This window comes from Ochotona curzoniae, unplaced genomic scaffold, assembly GCF_017591425.1.
Source record: "Ochotona curzoniae isolate NIBS_2020 unplaced genomic scaffold, NIBS_Ocur_1.0 contig_1014, whole genome shotgun sequence".
Taxonomy (NCBI): Eukaryota; Metazoa; Chordata; class Mammalia; order Lagomorpha; family Ochotonidae; genus Ochotona; species Ochotona curzoniae.
The window spans coordinates 822,919-844,100 of record NW_024464920.1 but is presented as its reverse complement, the minus strand read 5'-3'; the positions used below and the strand labels follow the sequence as shown (position 1 = coordinate 844,100).

The 21,182-nt window shown below is 56.1% G+C and overlaps 1 protein-coding gene across 1 annotated transcript; it reads right to left on the bottom strand.

Annotated features, from left to right (window-relative positions):
• Positions 1-4,564: 4,564 nt before the first annotated feature.
• Positions 4,565-7,259, bottom strand: PRPH (peripherin). Its single transcript, XM_040988549.1, has 9 exons — positions 6,712-7,259; positions 6,383-6,443; positions 6,121-6,216; positions 5,721-5,891; positions 5,507-5,632; positions 5,182-5,402; positions 5,058-5,107; positions 4,846-4,925; positions 4,565-4,633 (listed from the first exon to the last, which is right to left on the bottom strand). Exons 1-9 carry the CDS (start codon positions 7,254-7,256, stop codon positions 4,565-4,567), a joined length of 1,419 nt encoding a protein of 472 aa, XP_040844483.1. The 5' UTR covers positions 7,257-7,259.
• Positions 7,260-21,182: the final 13,923 nt, after the last annotated feature.

Genomic DNA, 21,182 nt, shown 5'->3' with positions numbered 1-21,182 from the left:
ACCTGCCATGACAGCACTGGCCTCCACCAGGGCTTAGTAAAGTCTCCCCTGCTGACCCTCCGAGGGCATGGTGAAGGTGACCCTCTGCCTTTGGCCTGCTGTCGTACTTGCAATGCCTGATGTTGTGCTTGTAAACGTAATCAAACTTTGTGAATGGATGGGTGGATGGATAAATACAAGAATGAGGAAAGAGAAGAGCAGTTCCATTTGAACTTCCTCTTCGAAAAACAGGGAGCAGCACTGTGACGCCAGGGCTGAAGACGCTGCTGCCACGCCTGGCCCCCATCTGTGGCCATTGAGGAATAATAAAGCAGCAGACCAAAGAGCTAGCTCTCTTCCTCGCGCTGTAATTTCGCTTTTTAAATGCATAAATCTCTGTAAAACAGAAAATGGTGCCACCATGTGGTATCTGTTGAGGTGCCCACATCTCCAAGTACCTGGCTTGACTACAGCTCTGACCTAGCTTCCTGGCAGCACACACCCTGGGATGCCAGGGGATGGCCCGAGCACCTGTGTCTCTGTCCCCCACAGGGGAGCCCCAGAGGGAGTCCTTGTCCCTGGACGTCAGCCTGGCTCACCTGTTGGAGGCCTTTGGGGAGTACAACGGGATAGGATCTCAAGTTGAAAGTGAAAAGTTCCTACCTGATCACTAATTAAGTACTTTCAAAGACAAGGAAACGTGGCAGACCTGGTGTGTTGAGAGAGTAATGAGTCCTTATGGGTAGATGGGACATAGGAAATAAAATCAGAAAGTTTGGGGCTGGTGTTCGGCATGCCAGGTAAAGCCAATCCTTTGATGCTGACATCCCATATGGGTGCTGGTTGGTGTTCCGGCTGCTCTGCTTCCATCTCCGCTCCTAGCTAGTGGCCTGGGAAAAGCAGCAGAAAGCGGCCCAAGTGCCTGGGCACTGCTGCCCACATGGGATATCCAGAAAACTCCTGGCTTTTCTGGCCATCTGGAGAATAAACTAATGGATTGAAAATCTCTCTCCAATGCTGACTGTCAAAAAAAAAAAAATACATCTAAAACAAAACCAGAGAGATGGTCTTAATTGATCACCTCATTCCACTATTGACAATGTGCCAAATCCTCACCACCACCACCACTGCCACTGAGATCATAGGAAAAGTGAGCCAATGAAAGGTTGGCATGTGTGTGTGTCTCCTTATCTCTCAGTCTGTCTCTTAAATAGCTAGTTTAAAGATAAATATTTAGGGCCCGGCACTGTGGCGCAGTGGTTAAGGTCCTCACCTTGCACGCCCAGGATCCCATATGGGCGCCGGTTCTATCCCGGCAGCCCCGCTTCCCTTCCAGCTCCCTGCCTGTGGCCCGGGAAAGCAGTTGAGGACAGCCCAAAGCTTTGGGAACCTGCACCCGCATGGGAGACCTGGAAGAGACTCCTGGCTTCGGATCGGCATAGCATCGGCCATTGCGCTCACTTGGGGGGTGAATCATCGGATGGAAGATCTTCCTCTCTCTCTCCTCTCTGTATATCTGCCTTTCCAATAAAAAAAAATAATAAAAATAAATCTTTAAAATAAATAAATATTTAGGCCCGATACAGCTAAAGTCCTCACATTGAATGTGCTGGGATCCCATATGGGCACCGGTTCTAATCCCAGTGGCTCCACTTCCCATCCAGCTCCCTGCTTGTGCCCTGGGAAAGCAGCCAAGGATGGCCAAAAGCCTTGGGACCCTGCACCCTTGGGGGAGACACGGAAGAGGCTGGCTTCAGATTGGCTGGCTTCAGGTCTGGTTCCTGGCTTCAGATTGGCTCAGCTCCAGCCAATGCAGCCGCTTAGGGAGTGAACCATCGGATGGAAAATCTTCCTCTCTGTCTCTCCTCCTCTCTGTATATCTGCATATATATCCTCTCTGTATCTCTGTATATATTTTTGTAATAAAAATAAATAAATCTTTTAAAATAAATAAATATTTAAGAACACAGTATGGTAACCTAGCGGCTAAAGTCCTTGCCTTACCCATGCCAAAATCCCAGATGGGGGGCCAGTTCATATCCCAGCGGCCTCACTTTCCATCCAGCTCCCCGCTTGCGGCCTGGGAAAGCAGTCGAGGACGGCCCAAAGCTTTAGGACCCTGTATCTGCGTGGGAGACTTGGAAGAGGCTCCAGGCTTTTGGCTTTGGATCAACTTGGCCCCAGACGTTGTGGCTGCTTGGGGAGTGAATCATCGGACGGAAGCTCTTCCTCTCTGTCTCCCCTCCTCTCTGTATATCTGCCTTTCCAATAAGTAAATAAATAAATAGATAGATAGATAGATAGATAGATAGATAGATAGATAGATAGATGAATGATATTTACTTACTTGAACAACAACAACAAGAACAACAAAACAGTTTACTTCTAAAACACTCCAGCTAGGGCTGAGCCAGGCTGAAGCAAGGAGCTAGGAACTTGTCCCTGCTGTCCATGGGTAGAACAGACACAAGCACCCTTGCCATCTTACACTGCCTTCCCAGGCACGTTAGCAGGGAGCCGGATCAGAAGCAGTGTAGTCAGAACTTCCACGATGGGATTCAGCCATCCTAAACATCTTATCCCACTACTAACTGCTGTGTGCTGGGTATATATCTTATAACTTTACTGACTTTATTAGTTTTTTTGGTAGAGTCTGCTGTAGAGTTTTCAATATATAAGATAATGACTTTTTAAAAATATTTATTTTTTTTTTTGAAAAGGCAGATATACAGAGAGGAGGAAAGACAGAGAGGAAGATCCTCCGTCCGATGATTCACTCCCCAAGGGCCACAACGGCCAGAGCCAAGCCAATCCGAAGCCAGGAGCCTCCTCTGGTTCTCCCATGTGGGTGCAGGGTCCCAAAGCCCTGGGCCGCCCGCAACTGTTTTCCCAGGTCACCAGAAGGGAGCTGGATGGGAAGTGGAGCTGCTGGGACTAGAACCACGATTCATATGGGATCCCATGCCCAAGGCAAGGACTTTAGCCACTACGCCATTATGCTGGGTCAACTAATGACTTTTTTTTTTAAAGATTTATTTGTTTTTAAGATTTATTTTATGTTTATTGCAAAGTCAGACATACAGAGAGGAGGAGAGACAGAGAGGGAGATCTTCCGTCTGATGATTCACTCCCCAAGTGAGTGCAACAGCCAGTGCAGCGTCGATCCGGAGCCAGGAGCTAGGAACCTCCTCCAGGTCTCCCACGCAGGTGCAGGGTCCCAAAGCTTTGGGCCGTCCTCGAGGGCTTTCCCAGGACACAAGCAGGGAGCTGGAAGGGAAGTGGAGCAGCTGGGATTAGAACCAAGCAGCACCCATATGGGATCCCAGTGTGTTGAAGGTGAGGACTTTAGCTGCTAGGCCACTCAGCCGGGCCCAATTTATTTTTATTCTAAAGTCAGAGAGGAGAGACAGAGAAGATTTTCCATGTTGATTCACTCTCCAAGCAAAGGTGAGCTGAACTAACCCAAAGCTAGGAGCCAGGAGCTTTCTCTGCGTCTCCCACAGGCCCCTAAGGGTTTGAGCCATCCTCAACTGCTTTCCCAGTCCACAAGCAGGGAGCTGGATGAGAAATGAGGTGTCTGGGTTTAGAACTGACACCCATAAGGGATCCTGGGTGTTCAAGGCGAGGACTTTAGCCACTAGGCTATCGTATTAGGCCCTAAAGACTTATTTATTTGAAAGGAACAGTTACAGACAGAGGGTTAGACAAAGACCTTCATCTGCTGGTTTACTCCCCTGATGGCTGCAACAGCTGGAGCTGAGCCAGCTTGGGTCAAGGGGGTCGCGAGTAGAGAGGACACACAGCAGGTGGCTGGGCAGTCAGGCAGAGGGAGAAGAGCATCCAGAGGAGGCTGTGGCTAGAGACAAGGGGTGACACTGCTGCCAGAGGCTCCCCCTGCAGGCTGGCCTGCCCCAGCCCAGCCCCACAGACACACACACACCCTGGACACGCAGCAGTTTTATTTAACTCAGAATTGAAATCCAGATTCTGGCCCATCCCAGCTGTCCAGGATCCTGGCTGGAGCAGGCTTTGGGGAGGCAGGCACATCAGCCTCTTCTTTAGTAGGACAGGGAAGGGTGAGGTACGTGGGGTACATGGGAGAGGCCCGGCTGCTGCTGGAAGCGGAATGGTGTTTGATGGCTCCCCAGAGACACATGCACAAGAGACTGGGGTGGGGCTCATTCAGAGTTGGCCTTAGGGAGTGGACTGGAGTGGGACCGGGGCTGGGGGCAGGGGCTGCTGTGGGGAGTGGGCTGGAGTGGGACCGGGGCTGGGGGCAGGAGCTGCTGTGGGGAGTGGGCCCGAGTGGGACCGGGGCTGGGGGCAGGGGCTGCTGTGGGGAGTGGGCTGGAGTGGGACCAGGGCTGGGGGCAGGGGCTGCTGTGGGGAGTGGGCCGGAGTGGGACCGGGGCTGGGGGCAGGAGCTGCTGTGGGGAGTGGGCCGGAGTGGGACCGGGGCTGGGGGCAGGAGCTGCTGTGGGGAGTGGGCTGGAGTGGGACCGGGGCTGGGGGCAGGGGCTGCTGTGGGGAGTGGGCCCGAGTGGGACCGGGGCTGGGGACAGGAGTTGCTGCTGGCTGTGGGGATTCAGTAGGTGTGATTGGAAGTCTTGTCCAGCTCACTGTGTTGCTCCTTCTGCGACTCGGTGACAACGTGCTGCAGGCAAAGCAGGGGCAGGCAGGGGAGGGTGTTGGACTCTTCAGCACCACCCCTTCTCCATCTTACACACTTTGGGGCGAAACCAGCTGAAGCTCCAGTTCACCCCTCCTTCTCCTCAGGGAATCATGCACTGGCAATCCCTTCCAACGCCCCCCTCTCCGCCCCACCAGGGTGGGCTGCAGCTGGCGCTGCTGGGGAAGCCTCCTCACCTCCCCATCCCGCGTTTCAATGGTCCGGATCAGAACCATCTTGCGGCTGAGGCTGTCCTGGGCAGGCTCGGCTTCTGGCACTGGGGAGAGGCGACACCAGGGGCAGAGGGGCCATGCTTGGGCTGGTTCCCTCCCCCCGACTTCCTAAACCCCCCTGCTCCACTACCACCCAGGACAGGGACGAGGCTGCTAGTCACGTGCACGGGACTCACCCGTGGTCTTAATGTTCAAGGAAGCGAAGGAATGGACGGGCACGGAGATCCTAAGGATGGGCACAGCGTAGGGTCAGCGCCCAGGCCAGCCTCCCGCCCGCCCCCAAGTGGCCCCGGCGCCCACCGGCTCTCCTCGCCCTCCAGCAGCTTCCGGTAGGTGGCGATCTCGATGTCCAGGGCCATCTTGACGTTGAGGAGCTCCTGGTACTCGCGCAGGTGCCGCGCCATCTCCTCCTTGAGCTGCCGCAGCTCCTCCTCCAGGCGCGCGGCGCCGGCCTGGTAGCCGCCCGCCTCCAGGGCGAACTGCTCCTCCAGCTCCCGGAGCTGTCGGAGCAGCGCCTCGTTCTGCAGAGAACCAAGGACAACCCGGGTGGCTGGGTCTCGATCGGGGTGGCACCAGGTCGCCTCTTCCGCGGGTCCCCCTGGAGCGCGCACTACCCGGGACTCACCGTGCCACGCAGCCCGTCCACCTCGCACGTCAGACTCTGGATCTGCCGTCGGGATTCGTTCATCTCCTGCTTGGCCTGGCGCAGAGCCTCGTGGTTCCGGTTGGCGGCGTCAGATAAGTCCGCATACTGCAGGGAGGGCAGCGGTGACACCGGCTCCGGGGGGCTGGCACGCGGACCACCCCTCTTCCCCGCCATCCCCTCCCCACACACACACCTTGGACTTGTACCACTCCTCCGCCTCCTGCAGGTTCTTGGCCGCGATGGTCTCGTATTGTGCGCGGATGTCCCTCAGCGCTGCCGTCAGCTCCGGCTTCACCGTCGCCTCCATTTCCACCTGCTGCTGCACCTGCTGGCTCTCCACGCTCACCTGCAGGTCCCGCAGCTCCTGCGGCCCAGGGCAGACCGAATGCGCTCACAGTGCAGAAGGAAGACGCGGTGAGGTGTGCGGGGTGGGAGGGGGAGAGGGGGTAAGGCGGCCCAGAAGGACCCTCAGCACACACACTGGGGTCCACAGAAGGGGGTGCCAAGGGGCGCAGCGCCACCAGAGGGCGCAGGGGTGTGAGCCCATCCACCTGTAGGCTCGGGCTACGCGCCCCAGCACCGCACGGACCCACCTCCTCGTGCAACTTCTTGAGGAATTCTATCTCGTCCATCAAAGACTCAATCTTGCGCTCCAACTCCAGGCGGGACAGGGTGGCGTCGTCCACGTCCTTCGCGGGTGGGGATGAGGGGGTGGGGAGACAAGAGAAGGGAAGGGCTCATGAGGGCCCAAAGGGCCTGGCTGCCGCGGGAGGCGCTGGGTGCCCCACCCCACCCTGCATGCGCCGCCCGCTTGAGCCTGACCCAGCGTCGGGCTTGGGAGCCCGGCGCTCATACCTTGCGGAAGAGCACTAGGTTGTGCTCGGCGTCCTCCCGCTTTCGCGTCTCTTCCTCTAACCTGTGGAGGAGAAGGGACACTGCCTGAGCTCTGATCCCCGACGGGGCCCCCACGATCCTGTCAGGAGAGGGCTCCAGGCCTCCAACTAGACCCCCCCCCCATTTCCGTCTAAAGAGCTATAAGCTGAGCAGAGGGCCCCGAGGAGGCAGACAGCCGGTCCCCAACACAGAGCACATACCCGGCCTGGAGGGGACCACACCCTTGGGCGGCCATTGGGGAGGGACAGAAGCGAGGGACACGGGGAGCAGCCGCCTCGACGGCCCCTGACCTCTGCTTGAGCGCCGCCAGGTCCTCGGCCAGCGCGTCGCGCTCCACCTGCACCCGGTCGCGCTCGCGGCCCAGCAGCTCCAGCTCCCGCCGCAGCTCCCGCAGCTCCTGCTGGCACAGCTGGTCGGCGCGCGCCGGCTCCTGGCCGCGGGCCTGGCTCAGCTCCCCGCGCAGGGCGGCGTTCTGCTGCTCCAGGAAGCGCACCTTCTCGATGAAGTTGGCGAAGCGATCGTTGAGCTCCTGCAGCTCCTGCTTCTCGTTGCTGCGCGTGGCCAGGAACTCCTGGTTGAGGGCCTCAGCCATGGAGAAGTCGAGGCGCTCCGAGGGCAGGCGCAGTAGGGCGCCCGCGCCCGCCCGGGGCCCGCGGAAGCTGCCTAGGCGCACCGACGAGGAGCTCGCGGATGCCGAGCCCAGCAGGCGGCCGCCGGAGAAGCGGGAGCTGCTGTAGGAGAAGGCCCCGGGGGACAGGGAGGGCGGTGGCCCGAAGGTGCGGCGGTACGAGGTGGAGCTGAGGCCGGCCCGCAGGCCCGACGGGTGGTGGCTCATGGCAGCTGCGCACGGGGGTCGCGGTGCGCTTGGAGAAGCCGGGGGGCTGCAGGAAAAGCCGTGAGCGGCCGCGAGGCGCCTTTATAGCGGTGCGGCCCGGGGCGTGGTGGCTGTGGTGGCACGGGCAGCTCCTCCCCCTGGCCTGAGAGTGGGGCGGCGTGGGGAGGGGGTGCGGGGTGCCCCACCCACCCTGCGGAGAGCGCCGCACCCTCCCTGCGCGCTGCGGGCGCTTGGAGCGCCGAGACCCCTGTCGCCAACCTGGAACCAAACAGGGGTGCGGGGCGGCGCCTGACAGCTGGCGTCCAAGGCTGGGGCGCAGGGCAGAAGGGCCTGAGCTAAGCTAGGAGTCATTCGAACATCGGATTCACAGGGCCTGAGACCAAAGGGCAGCTTTTGGAGTACAAGAGTGGGGCCGGGCCAAGTGAGGTACAGTGACCCAGCTGCGCCCCAGAACCTGCGCGCCCGCAGACAGCCCTGCTCTATTCCCGCGGGCCGTCCCCCACTCCTCCGGTCACCCCAGGACAGCGGAGGGGCAAAGGCTTTGCGCTCCCCCCCCCCCCCAACTCCCCTGGGCCCTGGGGGAAGGCTGGCAGCCAGCGCTCAGGAGCTAATGGACTGGCCGGCTTTGGCCCCCTCCCCCACACATACACTTGGCCCCGCAGAAATTGCCTGCTGGGGTTTCAGCCTTAAAGACACAGGCCTCAAAGCTGGACCTGCACCAGGCCCCAGCATGAGGGTGGGATTGTGGGAAGAGGCATCCCAGGAGGGTTAGGGTGGGGTGGGGCCGGCCCGAGGAAGCCTGCCTGCGCAGGGCCAGTTGAGGGGCTTGCTGGCTTCTCCCTCCCCCCTCCAGCTGCTGCGCAGTCACGGGCCTTCCCAGAACTAGAGCGGATTCCCGAAGTGCAAGGGGAGGGGGCTGAGGGGCAGCCAGGACCAGAGACTGGCAGGCTGGTAGGGACCAGTTCCAGGAGCTGCAGGTACTAAACTGGGCTGGGCTGGTAGGGGGAGGGCAGAGGGATGCTGCCCATCCCAGGGTCTATTAGAGGAGCAAAGGGTCCAGTGACTGGGGGAGGGATGCAGGAGCTGACACCACGCAGGCGCGCGAACACACACACACACACACACACACACACACACACACACACACACACACACACAGAGGATACAGCCACAGGCGCTCCTCGCCCTCCTCCCCCAGGGACACTACCAGGCTGATGTTTGGCCTGGGCACATCAGCAGTTTCCGGAGTGCCCGCACCTGCTGCCCGGGTGGATAGAAGCTGCTTGGACGTTCTGCAGAAGCTAGGTGCCTAGGCCTGGGGTTGGGGTTTGGGGAAGGGAAGCTTCCAACAGCAGCTGCTGCCCTGGATTCTGGGACCCCCGGCAGGCACAGTTGGGCCTCTGGGGGAGCGGGTTTGGGGTGAGGAGGGTGGCTCCCCTGCTGGCAGGCTCCTGTCCACTGCAGGGAAGAGGAAACTGCTGTGTGTGTGTGCTCTGAGATGGTCCAGGACCAACGCCTGCCTGCCTGCGCACATCCCCAAGGAGGCAGCTGCCAAGGCCAGGCCCCTCCTTCCTTCCGCCCATTAGTCTCCCTGCACAGCGGCCTGGTCCTCCTTTGATGGGTGTGGTTTGGTTGCCAGGGCAATGGGAAGGGGGAGGGTAGCAATGGGCAGGATGCTCAAACCAGGGCCTGGCTGCCCAAGCCCTTGATGTGGGGTGTGGTCCCACCTGGACTGGGGTGTCTGGGGAAACCTTAGATGCTTTCTCAGAGACCTGTGCTCTGAGCCCCACCTCCCCAGGAGGGTCAGCTCACATCACCCCATCTATGTAGGGAGCTCCAGATGGGGTTCCTATCCCCGCCCCTGTGCTCAAGCCCCAGGCTCACCCTCCAGGGCAGGGCTCTGGGAGGCATGGAATGAGGTGAAACTCTGGTCTCCAGCAACACACCTCCCACCTAAGCCCCCCACACTCCCAGCTGGGCTGCATGTCCTGCTGTGTGTTCCGAGAGGGCCATGTAGAGGGTCCCTGAGAAGCTCCTGAGAGAGGCCGTGAGCCCACCCATCTGGGGGACAGTGCAGGTTAGGGGATCCTGTGGGCTGTCTCCACCCAGGGACCCCCTCCCCGAGCATGCTGGCCAGGGAAGTGGCCTGGGCCTGCCTCTGAATGCCAGGATGGAGGACACAGCCCTCAGTTTCATTAGCTGTGTGATATGGGTCTCGCCTCTGTTTGCCGCATTGTCTTTGTGCCCAAGTGGTGTGCGGGGGATCAAAGCAGTGCCTCATGGCTTTGGGAGGATGAGCTGGGCTGCAGTCTGAAGCACTTAGTACTTGGCTCAGGCTCCACCCTCCGTCACTGACCCCCTCCTCTACTCGCCCTGCCCAGGCCTGGGAGAGGAACAAGTGTGCATCCAAAGGCTTAGTGCAAGGATGATGGCTCAGCGAGGCGGGATGTGGAGAGACGGGGAGAGTGAGGAGGGCAGGAGCTGGACTCACAGGCAAGGCCGAAGAGCAGAGTGCAAAAGAATGGAGAATCCACGGGGTGGGAGGTGGGTGTGTTCAGAGAGCAGGTGCCTCCTGAAGTGCTTCTGAGGAGGTGAGCAAGCTCAGAGGATGCAAGGGAGTGAGGAGAGGAGCCAGATCCCCTGCTCTGTGACCCTGGAAAAATGTCCTTGTCCTCTCTGATCTTCAGTCCGTGTTGGTGCACCAGTTGCTGTCCCAGCTGCTCCGTTTCCCATTCAGCTGCCTGGCAATGCTCCTTGGCAAGCACTGGAAGATGGCCCGTGTGCTTGGACCCATCACTCGTACAGGAGACCTGAATGGAGCTCAGGCTCTTGCCTTCAGCCTGGCCCAACCTCAGCCATTGCAGCCATTGAACCAGCAGAGCAAAATACATCTTTTCTTATTTGTTTATAACTCTCATTTGTTTTTATCGGGAAAGAGATTCACAGAAAGGAGAAACAGAAAGATCTTCTGTCCTCTAGTTCACTCCCCAAGTGGCCGCATGGCCGGAGCTGAGCTGAACTGAAGCCAGGAGCCAGGAACCTCCTCCAGGTCTCTCACGTGGGTACAGGGTCCCAAGGCTTTGGGCCATCTTCTATTGCTTTCCCAGGCCACAAGCAGAGAGCTGGATGGGAAGTGAGCAGCCAGGGCATGAACCAGTGCCTGTGAGATTCTAGTGCTTGCAAGGGGATTTAAGCCATTAAACTATTGCACCAAGTCCCACTAATTACTTTTCTTTATTTTTGATGATGTTCACATAGTTGATTAGGATGGGAAGGGTCAAGGGTTAGGAGAAAGTGGGTGAGACCATTGCTTCCATGTTTTTTTTTTCTTCTTCTGGACCTGGTTCCTGTGTGTGCCAGTATGCGCAACAGACTGGCCCCACCTGTCCTGCATCTCATTCAGTTCTTGTATACATCAATGGGCCTTGAAGCCTAGCTTAACCCGACCAACCCCACTATCCATTCTTGCCAGCAGATGCCACCACCTGTCTTGCCAGGCCCACCCTCAGCCCTGATTTTCATGCTCACCAGTGGGAGTTGCAGCTCATCCAAGAGGTGCCCACATTCCCTCCTGGTCCCACTCCCAGTCCCGGCTCTTGCACTCTCCAGGCAGTTCTGCAGTCTAGCTTGACAGGATTTGCCCTCAGTCCCAGCACTTGCCAGCTGATGCTGCAGCAAAGCCCAACCAGTCTGTACTTGTTCTGCCTCATGCATGCGCCAGTGGGCAAGTTAGGCTAGCTTGGCTCTCCCTACAACCCAGTTCACGTGCAGACCGACAGGTGCTGAAGCCCTGCCCAGACTGATCTGCCTCCGATCCCATGCTTATCAGTGAGACCAGTGGCCCTGCAAGGGAGCCCCCCGGTAGCTCCCCTACCGGGCTCATCCATTGCCCCTCAGGTCCCACGTGTGCCAGTATATGCTGTGGCCCAGTCCGGCATGGCCCGCCTCAGTTCAGCATTTGTTGGCGAGTGCTATAGCCTGGCCCTGCCCAGCCTACCCCCAGTTCCTGCTCATGCTGGTCCCCTTGTTTTTAACTAAATGTTGGGAGATCTTCCTGCTTTCACTCCACACCCTGGAGAAAGACCAGTGTCCCCTCAAGACCACTTCCCAGGTCCCTCCCCACCTGCCCGAGTCCAGCTCCTGCTGAGTTCGGAACCCGAGAAGGGTGTGTGGATGAGGCACAAAGAGGAAAGAAACGGACCACCAGGATTTCATGATCATAATGGACAATGCACAAAAGCTGTCCGCTTTATTTCTACAGAAACAGTCAAACTCTGGCTCAGGCTTTTTACATCATGGTCAAGTGGGTGTTTCTAAGGATAATTCTGTCATTTGTTTTACCTAAAAACAATAGAAGTTCCTACTACAATTCTTATTCTACAACTTAATCTTGTATCACAAAGAAAAGGAAAACGTAAAGATCAAGGAAAGAATGAAAGCCTAAATACAGGTCCCTTAATTAGCATAAGGTCAATGGGGACAGCCAAGACAGTAGGAATAATAGAAGGCCCTTTTGCAAGATGTTATTATTGACATTAACCTCCAAGCTCACGTTGAGTCAAAAAGCCAACTCCACAGCAGCAAACAATGCCTGAATGGATTAGAGTTCCGCAGGGTGGTCCAGTATCCATGCAAAAGGAGGTGGAGCTGCATTCAGGTGGTTGTAGAGACATCCGCGGGGCCCGGCCATACAGCGGGAAGTTCCTTGCGGCCCTGCCTGCAATGGAACAATACTCTTCACACCTTTGCGTCCCCCCACATCCACTGCACGGACCCCAACACCCACCCCCGCAGGTGGATTGCTGCAAGTACCCACTAGCCCGGAACTGGCTGACCCTGCGCTTAGCTACCTAGGGACTCCCGTGCGGGCCTTAGCCCCCTGCCATGGTTCCTATGGCCTCCCTTCCCCAGCATCTGTGGCTCCGAGATGCGGGCTCTTCTCCAACGATGCACAGGGGCTGCAGGTGGAGCCTGTGCTGACTAGGAAGGCCCCGACAACTCTCTCCATCCTCCCAGGCCTTCCCACCCATTCCAGCCTGCCTGACTGCAGGGTCCCCACCCACCACGGAGGGGTTAGGTAACTTGCCAAGGTTACACAGCTAGCAATCCACTTAAGTCTGGCTTGCTTGCAAGGCAGCAAACAAGATTCACTCTTGGTGGTGTCCTCCGGGTCTGGCTACGAAATAGGAGGCTCACGAGAAAAACCTCTCTGGGTTGGACCAGGAACTAAAGGAATCGCATGCTGCCACCTAGTGGCCACTCAGCCAAATAACATGTCTGCAGTCCCCAAATATGCTAGCGTGGGTAGTGCTGACTCAAGGGTGTGAGAACCAGGGAACTTAGGGGGAGCGTCGGAATTACTTATTGTGACACACTGTTTGCAAATGAGATTGATCCGGGAGGTATCCCGACTGCACTTGTACCAGGAGTGCAGAATACTGAGTCGGTTCTCAGGGCTATAAGAGTTTCCTATTTCCCCAGAAGCTGAAAGCGGGCGGGCGGAGTGCCAACACCTGCTGTGTGCTGCCCACTGCCCACGGCCAGGCTGCACCGGTTCTGGTCTGCCTGGCCTTTCCCAGGGGCTCCTCTTCAGCTTCCGACGAGGGTGGGCGTGCTCCGCAGGACCCTGCACAGCGGGATGTGGAGCCGCCCTCAGCAGACCCCAGCAGAGCTTAGCCTGCTGGTGGGAAGGCACAGTGCAGGGTCCCAGCTCAGGGTTCACCTCCGCCAGACTCCAGCTACCTGTTCGCGGGGAGCCCCAGAGGGCCTCAAGTTCCCCAGGCTCCTGCGTCCCACTTGGGGAGCTTGAGTGGAGTCTCCAGTTCAAGCTTGATCTCATATACAGCCAGCTGCTGTGGGCATTTGAGACATGAAACCAGATGAGATGTGTGTGTGTGTAAAGAAAGGAAAAATTAAGAGAAATAAGAGGGGGACCCGGCACGGTAGCCTAGCGACTAAAGTCTTCGCCTTGAACAGCTGGGATCCCATATGGGCGTCGGTTCTAATCCCAGCAGCTCCACTTCCCATCCAGCTCCCTGCTTGTGGCCTGGGAATGCAGTCAAGGATGGCCCAAAGCCTTGGGACCTGCACCCGTGTGGGTACCAGGAAGAGCTCCTGGCTTCATTCGGCTCAGCTTCAGCCGTTGCAGTCACTTGGAGAGTGAATCATTGGATGGAAACTTCTTCTCTGTCTCTCCTCCTCTGTGTATATCTCACTTTGTAATAAAAATAAATCTTTTAAAAGAAAGAGAAACAGAGGGAGCGAGGGAGAGTGGGAAAGGAAGGAGGGAGAGGGGCTGATGTGGCACAGTGGTTACTATGGCGCCTTGGACATTGGCGCTCCATATTCATGTGCCTGATGCTTGGTTTGAGTCTCAGCCCCATTTCAGCTCCAGATTCCAGTTAATGCCAGCACTTGATGGCTCAAGAACCAGGTTTCCTGCCTCCCGTGTGGCAGATCCAGTTCAGCTTCTGTCTCCTGGCTTTGTTCTGGTCCAGCCAGATGGTGGAAGGCATTTGGTGGGTGAATCAGCAGCTAGATTTCTCAGGACTGGCACGATGTCTCAACTGATCAATCCTCCAGCTGCAAGCGCTGGGATCCCACATGGGTGCCAGTTCATGTCCCAGCCTCTACTTCCCATCCAGCTCCCTGCCTGTGGCCCGGGAAAGCAGTCGAAGACGGCCCAAAGCCTTGGGACCCTGCACCCGTGGGAGACCCAGAAGAAGCTCCCGGCTCGCTCCCTCCTACACGAACCTGGCACTGTCAGCCCGTTCCAGCTGCAGGGCGGAGATGTAACGGACATCGTCTCACGCATGGCACGGTCACATCTCCCAGCCTTCCCCAGGGGCACGGTCTCCGCAGCCCGTGAGCTGGACTTCATTGTCACTGTGATGTAGGGCTGGGCTGGGTGCAGTGAGCAACTGGAGACAGGACCAGGAAGCTGCCGGAGGAAGGGGAGGGCAGGCCAGGGGTGTGCGAAGGAGGGAGACCTCACAAGGCTTGCTGAATCAAAAGACAGCCTGATTTGTGATGTAACTCACGGGGTGGGCGGGTTGCCCGGGTGGAATGCTCAGCGGCGTGAAGCGGAGTCTGACTCAGCTCCACTTCCTGCGATGCAGACCCTGGAAGGCGGCAGTGATGGCTGCCGAGGAGGACCGTTCCCGGCTCTTGGCTTCTGCCTGGCCCAGCTCCAGCCTCGGCAGGCAGCAATGGATGGGAAGTCTGTCTCTTCAACAAACACATGTGAATGCCATGGAAAGCCATTGGAGGGCTTGAAGCAGGAAATGTCTTGCCCTGATGTCTGATCAAAAACCATCAATCGGATGACAGTTGCAGAATTGGGGCACTTGATATGACAGCCGTGACTAAACTTCAGAGCCGATGTCGTTTTTTAAAAGAAGGCAGTTATATGAGTTTCCTGGGGGCCGTCAGAACAAATGACCTGAAACCTCATGGCTTGGAGCAACGGCAATTTATCCACTCACAGCTCTCAGTCGGTAAATCCAAAACCCAGGTATGGGGCAGGAGCCTCAGACATGCCAGAGGAGGCATTCTGTCCAGGAGACAGCCAGCTGAGGCCAGTGTTACTGGCGGTGAGAGAGACTGGTGGGTTAGACGGTCATCTAAGGCACTGAGATCCCATATGGGGGCAGGTTCAAGTCCACGCCTGATGCAGTTCACCGCTGGTGCATCTGGGAAAACAGCAGAGGACTGCCCAAAGCCTTGGGACCCTGCACCTGCTGATCTGAAGCCAGGAACCGGGAGCTTCTTCCTGGTCTCCCATGCGGTTGGCAGGGACCCCACCTGACACTTGGATCAGCATTGCTTTTCCCCGGCCAGAAGGGAGCTGGATCAGAAATGGAGCAGCCAGGATACGAACGTGCGCCCAGAGTGGATACTGGTATTGCAGGTGGAGACTTTAAATGCCACAACGCCAGTCTCTGTTCTTTTTAGGACAAGTTCTTCACAGTCAGAAAACCTTCCTCTCTCTCAAGTTGTAGCAGCTTCATTTCCACGCCGGGCTTGGGCGCAGACGCCCCCTAGTGGCGGTGGAGAGGCCCCGCAGCCAGCTCAGGTCTTGGTGGGTCACAGTGAGCTGGGAGCTGCCTGGGGCTGCCACACCGGGGCTGCCACCCGCGCCTTGCAGATACACGCCTGAATCAGTGCCTGCAGAAGAGGCTGCTGCATTAAAAAAAAAAAAAAAAAAAAAAAAGCTAACCATGTCCCCTGGAATGGCCTGCATAGTAACTTGTGACTTGTACCAAACAGGTGCACCAAAGATTATCAAGAGGAAATGGTGGAGTTACAGCCCCTCGCCAGGGTTTCGGCGCTGGCTTGCTGTCTCAGCTCCCCGAGCCAAACGAGAGCCTTTGCTCAGAGCAGAGCTGGGGAGCTGCTGAAAAGTGGAGCCTGTGCCTTCTGTCCGCTGGTTCCGCTCCACAAGAGCCTGGAGCGCCTGGGCTGCGTGGGACTCCGACCCCGCGTCTCGCAAGCGTGGCAGGGACCCATCCTTGGTGTCCCCAGGGTCTACGCTGCCACGAAGCTGGAGTTGAGAGCCAGAGCTGGGAGGTGAACCCCAGGCTGCAAGTTCAAGTTCCCGGCCAGACCATCGTTATGTGATGTGTAAAATAGTACGTTGCCAAATCCCATATTGGAATGCTTGGTCTGTGGCCTGGTTCCTCTGATTCTTTTTTTTTTTTTTTAAATAATAATTGTTTTTATTTTGTCAATCTTTACATAGTTAATTTGGGCAAAAAGGGTCAAGGGCTACAGGAAAGTGGGTCAGACTATTCTTTCCATATTGTTTCCTTCATGTATCTGAGGTAAAGGGGGATATTGAGGGAGAAGCCCCACCCGGTTTCCCACCCCCCCCCCCAGTCCCGCATGTGGGGCATGCTCCGAGATGCTCGTTGAAGTGGTTTCAATAGGTCACCAGTTTTGAAATTGCTGCCAATCTTGCCTCTCCAAACATGATGAGGTTGTTGAAAAATCCATTAATTGACATTGTCCATCATAGCGTCTCTATTTGCCCGGTATTTTGTTGCCAACCTATAGCTGAGGTGGTTGATTAACTTGTTCCATCTTCTGTCCCTTCATGGTTAGGGTTCTGAGTCTGGCATTTCAATTGGGGAGATCACCAAAGAAACTTCGTCTGAGGTGTTCCCAGGCCAGATACTTGTATGCACCAGCAAGCACAGGGCCCAACACAGTCCGTCACCCGGTCAGCTGGTAGTTGCAATTGCTGGGTTGGTTCTGTTTTCAGCCCCGCCTTCTACTGGAACCAATGGGTGCTGCAGTCCAGCCTGGTTCTGCACAGCACATACTCGGTCTTCACCGAAACCAGTGGGAGCTGCATCCTGATGAGAGAGGCCCACAATAACCCCCACCAGGCCCACCCCCTACCCTGGTTTGCCAATATGTGTGGCAGACCAGTCCAATCTGTCCCACATCCCCCCTGGCTCTCATACATGGCAAATGGCATTGAAGCTTGGATCCATCTAACCAGCTCAACAGTCAAGCCTTCCCGGGTGTGGTTGAGTGCCTCTCTGTCTAGCTACCCCAACCCCGTCCTAGTTCTCGTGCCGTCCCGTGGGAGTGGTAACCCAAGAGTGGGGAACCCACAATTTCCCTCCCAGGTCTCTCACTCCCGGATTGTGCACTTTCCAGGTGGTTCTGCAGTTTAACTTGACAGGATTAGCCCCAGCGCCAGTTTCTGCCAGCTGATGCTACGGCTATGCCAAACAGCCCTCTCCCATTCTAATTGTAGGTTGCACCCATAGGAACAATCCACCCATCCTGGCTTTTCCCTGGTCTAGTCCACATGAGGCACACAGGTGTTGTAGCCCTGCTTAGTCTGGTCTGCCCCCATCCCAGTTCATGCTCTCCAGTGGGAGTAGCTGTCCAGTAGGGGAACCACCCCTTATTCCCCCGCTGGCTCTGTCCCCTCCCTTCCTGTTTCTCACGTGTGCTGGATGGGCACTGCAGTCGCATTTGGAGTATGAAGCACTGGATGGAAAATTTCTCATTCCTCTCTGCTTTTCTTTTCTTTTCAAAAGATTTATTGGGCCCGGCGCAATGGCGCAGTGGTTAAGGTCCTCACCTTGCACGCCTGGGATCCCATGTGGGCGCCGGTTCTAATCCCAGCTGCTCCACTTCCCTTCCAGCTCCCTGCTCGTGGCCTGGGAAAGCAGTGGAGGACAGCCCAAAACTTTGGTACCCTGCACCCGCATGGGAGACCAGGAAGAGGTTCCTGGCTTTGGGTTGGCTCAGCTCCAGCCGCTGTGGCCGCCTGGGGAGTGAATCATCAGACGGAAGATCTTCCTCTCTGTCTCTCCTCTCTGTATATTCACCTTTCGAATTAAAAAAAAAAAAAAAAAAGAAAAGATTTATTTGTTTTTATTGCAAAGTCAGATTACAGAGAGGAGGAGAGACAGAGAAGAAGATCTTCTGTCTGATGATTCACTCCCCAAGCAGCCGCAACACCCGAAGCTGAGCCAATCTGAAGCCAGGAGCCAGAAGCTCTTCCGGGTCTCCCATGAGGGTGCAGGGTCCCAAGGCTTTGGGCCGTCCTCCACTGCTTTCCCAGGCCACGAGCAGGGAGCTGGATGGGAAGTGGAGCTGCTGGGATTAGAACCGGCATCCATATGGGATCCCAGCGCGTTCAAGGCCAGGACTTTAGCCGCTAGGCCACAGCGCTGGGCCCCCTCTCTGCTTTTCAAATAAAATGAAGCTGGGTCTGGAGTGATGGTTCAATGGCTGAATCTTCCACTTCCAAGCACGGGATCTCATATGGGTTCCTGTGGTGTCCTGGCTGCTCCACTTCCCACCCAGCTCCCTGCTTGTGGCCTGGGAAAACAGTCGAGGACGGCACAAAGCTTTAGGACCCTGCACCCCTGTAGGAGACCCAGAGGAAACTCTTGGCTCCTGGCTTCAGATTGGATCAACTCAGCTCCAGCCATTGCAGCCCCTTGGGAAGTGAACCAGTGCATGGAAGATCTTCCTCTCCTTCTCTCTGCAGATCTGTCTTTCCAATAAAGGCGAGGAACCTTAGGATCAAAATCCCAGCCATTTGGTCATTGCTACTAAGAAACTGTGAGTTTGCAGGCCAATGGCCATGTGACCTTTAGCACTGATGGACTCCGCTTCTCATGAATCAAGGCCCACCCGAGTCTGGTTACCTCACAGGTGGCTCCAGGTAATTGAGAGGGTGATTACCTTAATTGCTGGACCAGAGAAGAGCCAGGTATGGGTTATCCAGCCGAGATAGGTAGGGGATGTGTGGTATTCCTCCCCTCACCTTGCAGGCTATTGTGAATTGTCCCTTTTCAAGCTATTGTGAACTGCCCCTATAAAAACCCTATAAATGTTCTGTTTGGGGGCCGGACTCCAGGAAGGGGTTTTGGTGCCAGCCAGGTGGCCAGGCAGTCAGTCTGCTGGCTGCCTACTCTCAGCCAAGAACCCAAGCTCAGATGCTGGAGTCCAGCTCCAGCCAAGCTCGGGGAGGGTGCTTGGAGTCGGTGATAAAATACACAGACACGGTCACTCCGTGCGCTCTTGCAGCGGCTCAAGAAGCTGTTTTTTTTTATTTCTCAGACACCTCACAGGCTTCTACACAAACAACTAATTGTTCTATTTTCACTTCAAGACTAAGGGGGCATGTACAGACACTCAGTCACTCTGTCTGCACTTCAGGGCTAAGCAGGTGCCCCTAAAGATAATTCTGCAAAATACTGCATTCATATTCTTCAAAGCAAGCCATTATTCATTCTTCAACAGCAGCCATGGAGTGACAGCCAGGACGCCAAGGCCAAGGCACATGCGATTACCTGCTAATCAGTAGTACATTCCTACCACATTTCTATTTCTATAATTTACCCATTATTTAATGGAAAAATAGGTTACAAGGGAAAAAACATAAAAATCCAAGATAAAAGTTTCAAATGTTAAACCCCCCTACAACCACAGGCTCTACAATCCCATAAACAACAAAGCAATAATTAAAAGCATGTTTCTTTAATAAAAGCATCCTTAATTCCTCTAGTTAAAAATTATAAAAGTGGCTAAAACAGTTACATTTTCTATGCTCCAAAGAAATCGCAAAGCCAGGCTAACCTTTGAGATAACAGTAACTATATTTATTGCCATAGCAGTTTCAGCTCTCACTCCCATCACTTGCCTTAATATTTAGGATATTCGGGCCCAGCACCGTGGCTTAGCAGCTAAAGTCCTCGCCTTGAACGCTCTGGGATCCCAGATGGGCGCCAGTTCTAATCCCGGCAGCTCCACTTCCCATCCAGCTCCCTGCCTGTGGCCCGGGAAAGCAGTGGAGGACGGCCCAAAGCCTTGGGACCCTGCACCCATGTGGGGGAGATCCAGGAGAGTCTCCTGGCTTTGGATCGGCATAGCATCGGCCGTTGCACTCACTTGGGGAGTGAATCTTCGGACGGAAGATCTTCCTCTCTGTCTCTCCTCCTCTCTGTGTATCTGACTTTCCAATAAATAAATCTTAAAAAAATATATATTTAGGATATTCATCAAGCCCTTTCCCAGAAGACATGCTACATGTCTGGGCCAGATTCTGAGGCAATGGTTAGCATGCAATAAGGTGTCCAGAAATGCATGGGCTTAATTGTGCTCCTGTGTGTAAACTGTCCCACTCACCAAGACATTATCAGCGACATTAACTCTCAAGTTCTCATTGGTTGCAAAAACCCATTTCACTGGGGGCAAACAACAATGCCTTAATAGATTACAGATTTCTTAATGGGGTGCTTGAATATCCATGCAACCAGGGAGTGAAACAGCGTCAAAGTGGTCAGAGAGAAATCCTCCGGGCCCTGCCAGACAGAGGAGCCATTCTCTTCACACCTTCGTGTCATCCACACCCACTGCAGGGACCCCAGCACTCAGACACACCGAGCTTGGATAAACCATCTTTGTGCACTTGGACCGACTTCAGACTCCTGGTGATTTCTCAGAGTCTCAAAATCTGGGCACAACAAAAGTATATCAAGTTTTGTAAATAATTATTAGGAGAAAATAAAATGAAACAGTGAAAGCAAGAGGCCTGGGGTGGAAGGTCTTAGGGCCTGCACAGCAGCAGACATGGCCCAGTCCCCCGAGACCCACTGCGTCTGGGTCCTCCTTTCGTGCTGCAGACCAGCGCCAGCCCTGGGCAGAGTGCGGGCCAGTGGTGACCCAGGAATGAGAAGGCAGCTGAAGGACCGCCCTGCCCTGCATGCAAGCGCCCTTTGCCCTCCGCCCTGCTGCCCTGCCTCCCCCTACCCTGGCCGGGGCTGTCAAGCACAGAAGACCCCTGGCTGGCTGGGATCCGCAGGGACACTCACCTCACCAGACCCTGAGGGTCACAGGGGTTCTGGCAGGTGAGGGATAGATGCCCCTCCCTCACTGGTGTGTGTGTGTGTGTGTGTGTGAGCCCCAAGGGGACACCATTCCCCAGGGCAGGATGGGAATAGACTTCCACCCAGCTCTGCAGCCACAGGGAGGGTGTGTGGGAGGCGGGGAGGGCTGGTCTAAATACTTCTGAATGTTGCAAGGGAGGAAGTCTGGAGCCTACATCACACAGTCCCTCCCCTGGGCAGTCACCTGTCTGACCCACAGGCCAATGTCTGCACAGGCATCTGCCAGCTCTTCCATGCTAACAACCTGCTCAGCGCAGGTAAGGCTCCTCTGGGTCCCTGGTTCCAGCAAGCCCAGCCTGGGGCCGCGGGGGAGCAGGCTCAAGGGCACAGCAGATGAGTGTCAGCCACAAAGGCTGACCTCAACCTTGGCGTCTCTTTGTCCTTGCTGCAGGCCAAATTCAATTCACTCCCCTCCCACCAGGGCAGCAGGAAGTTACCACTCCAAGGCCAGTCCCATCCCCAGCCGCTGGCACTTGGCTAATTCCCTAGCCTCTCCCTTCACCCG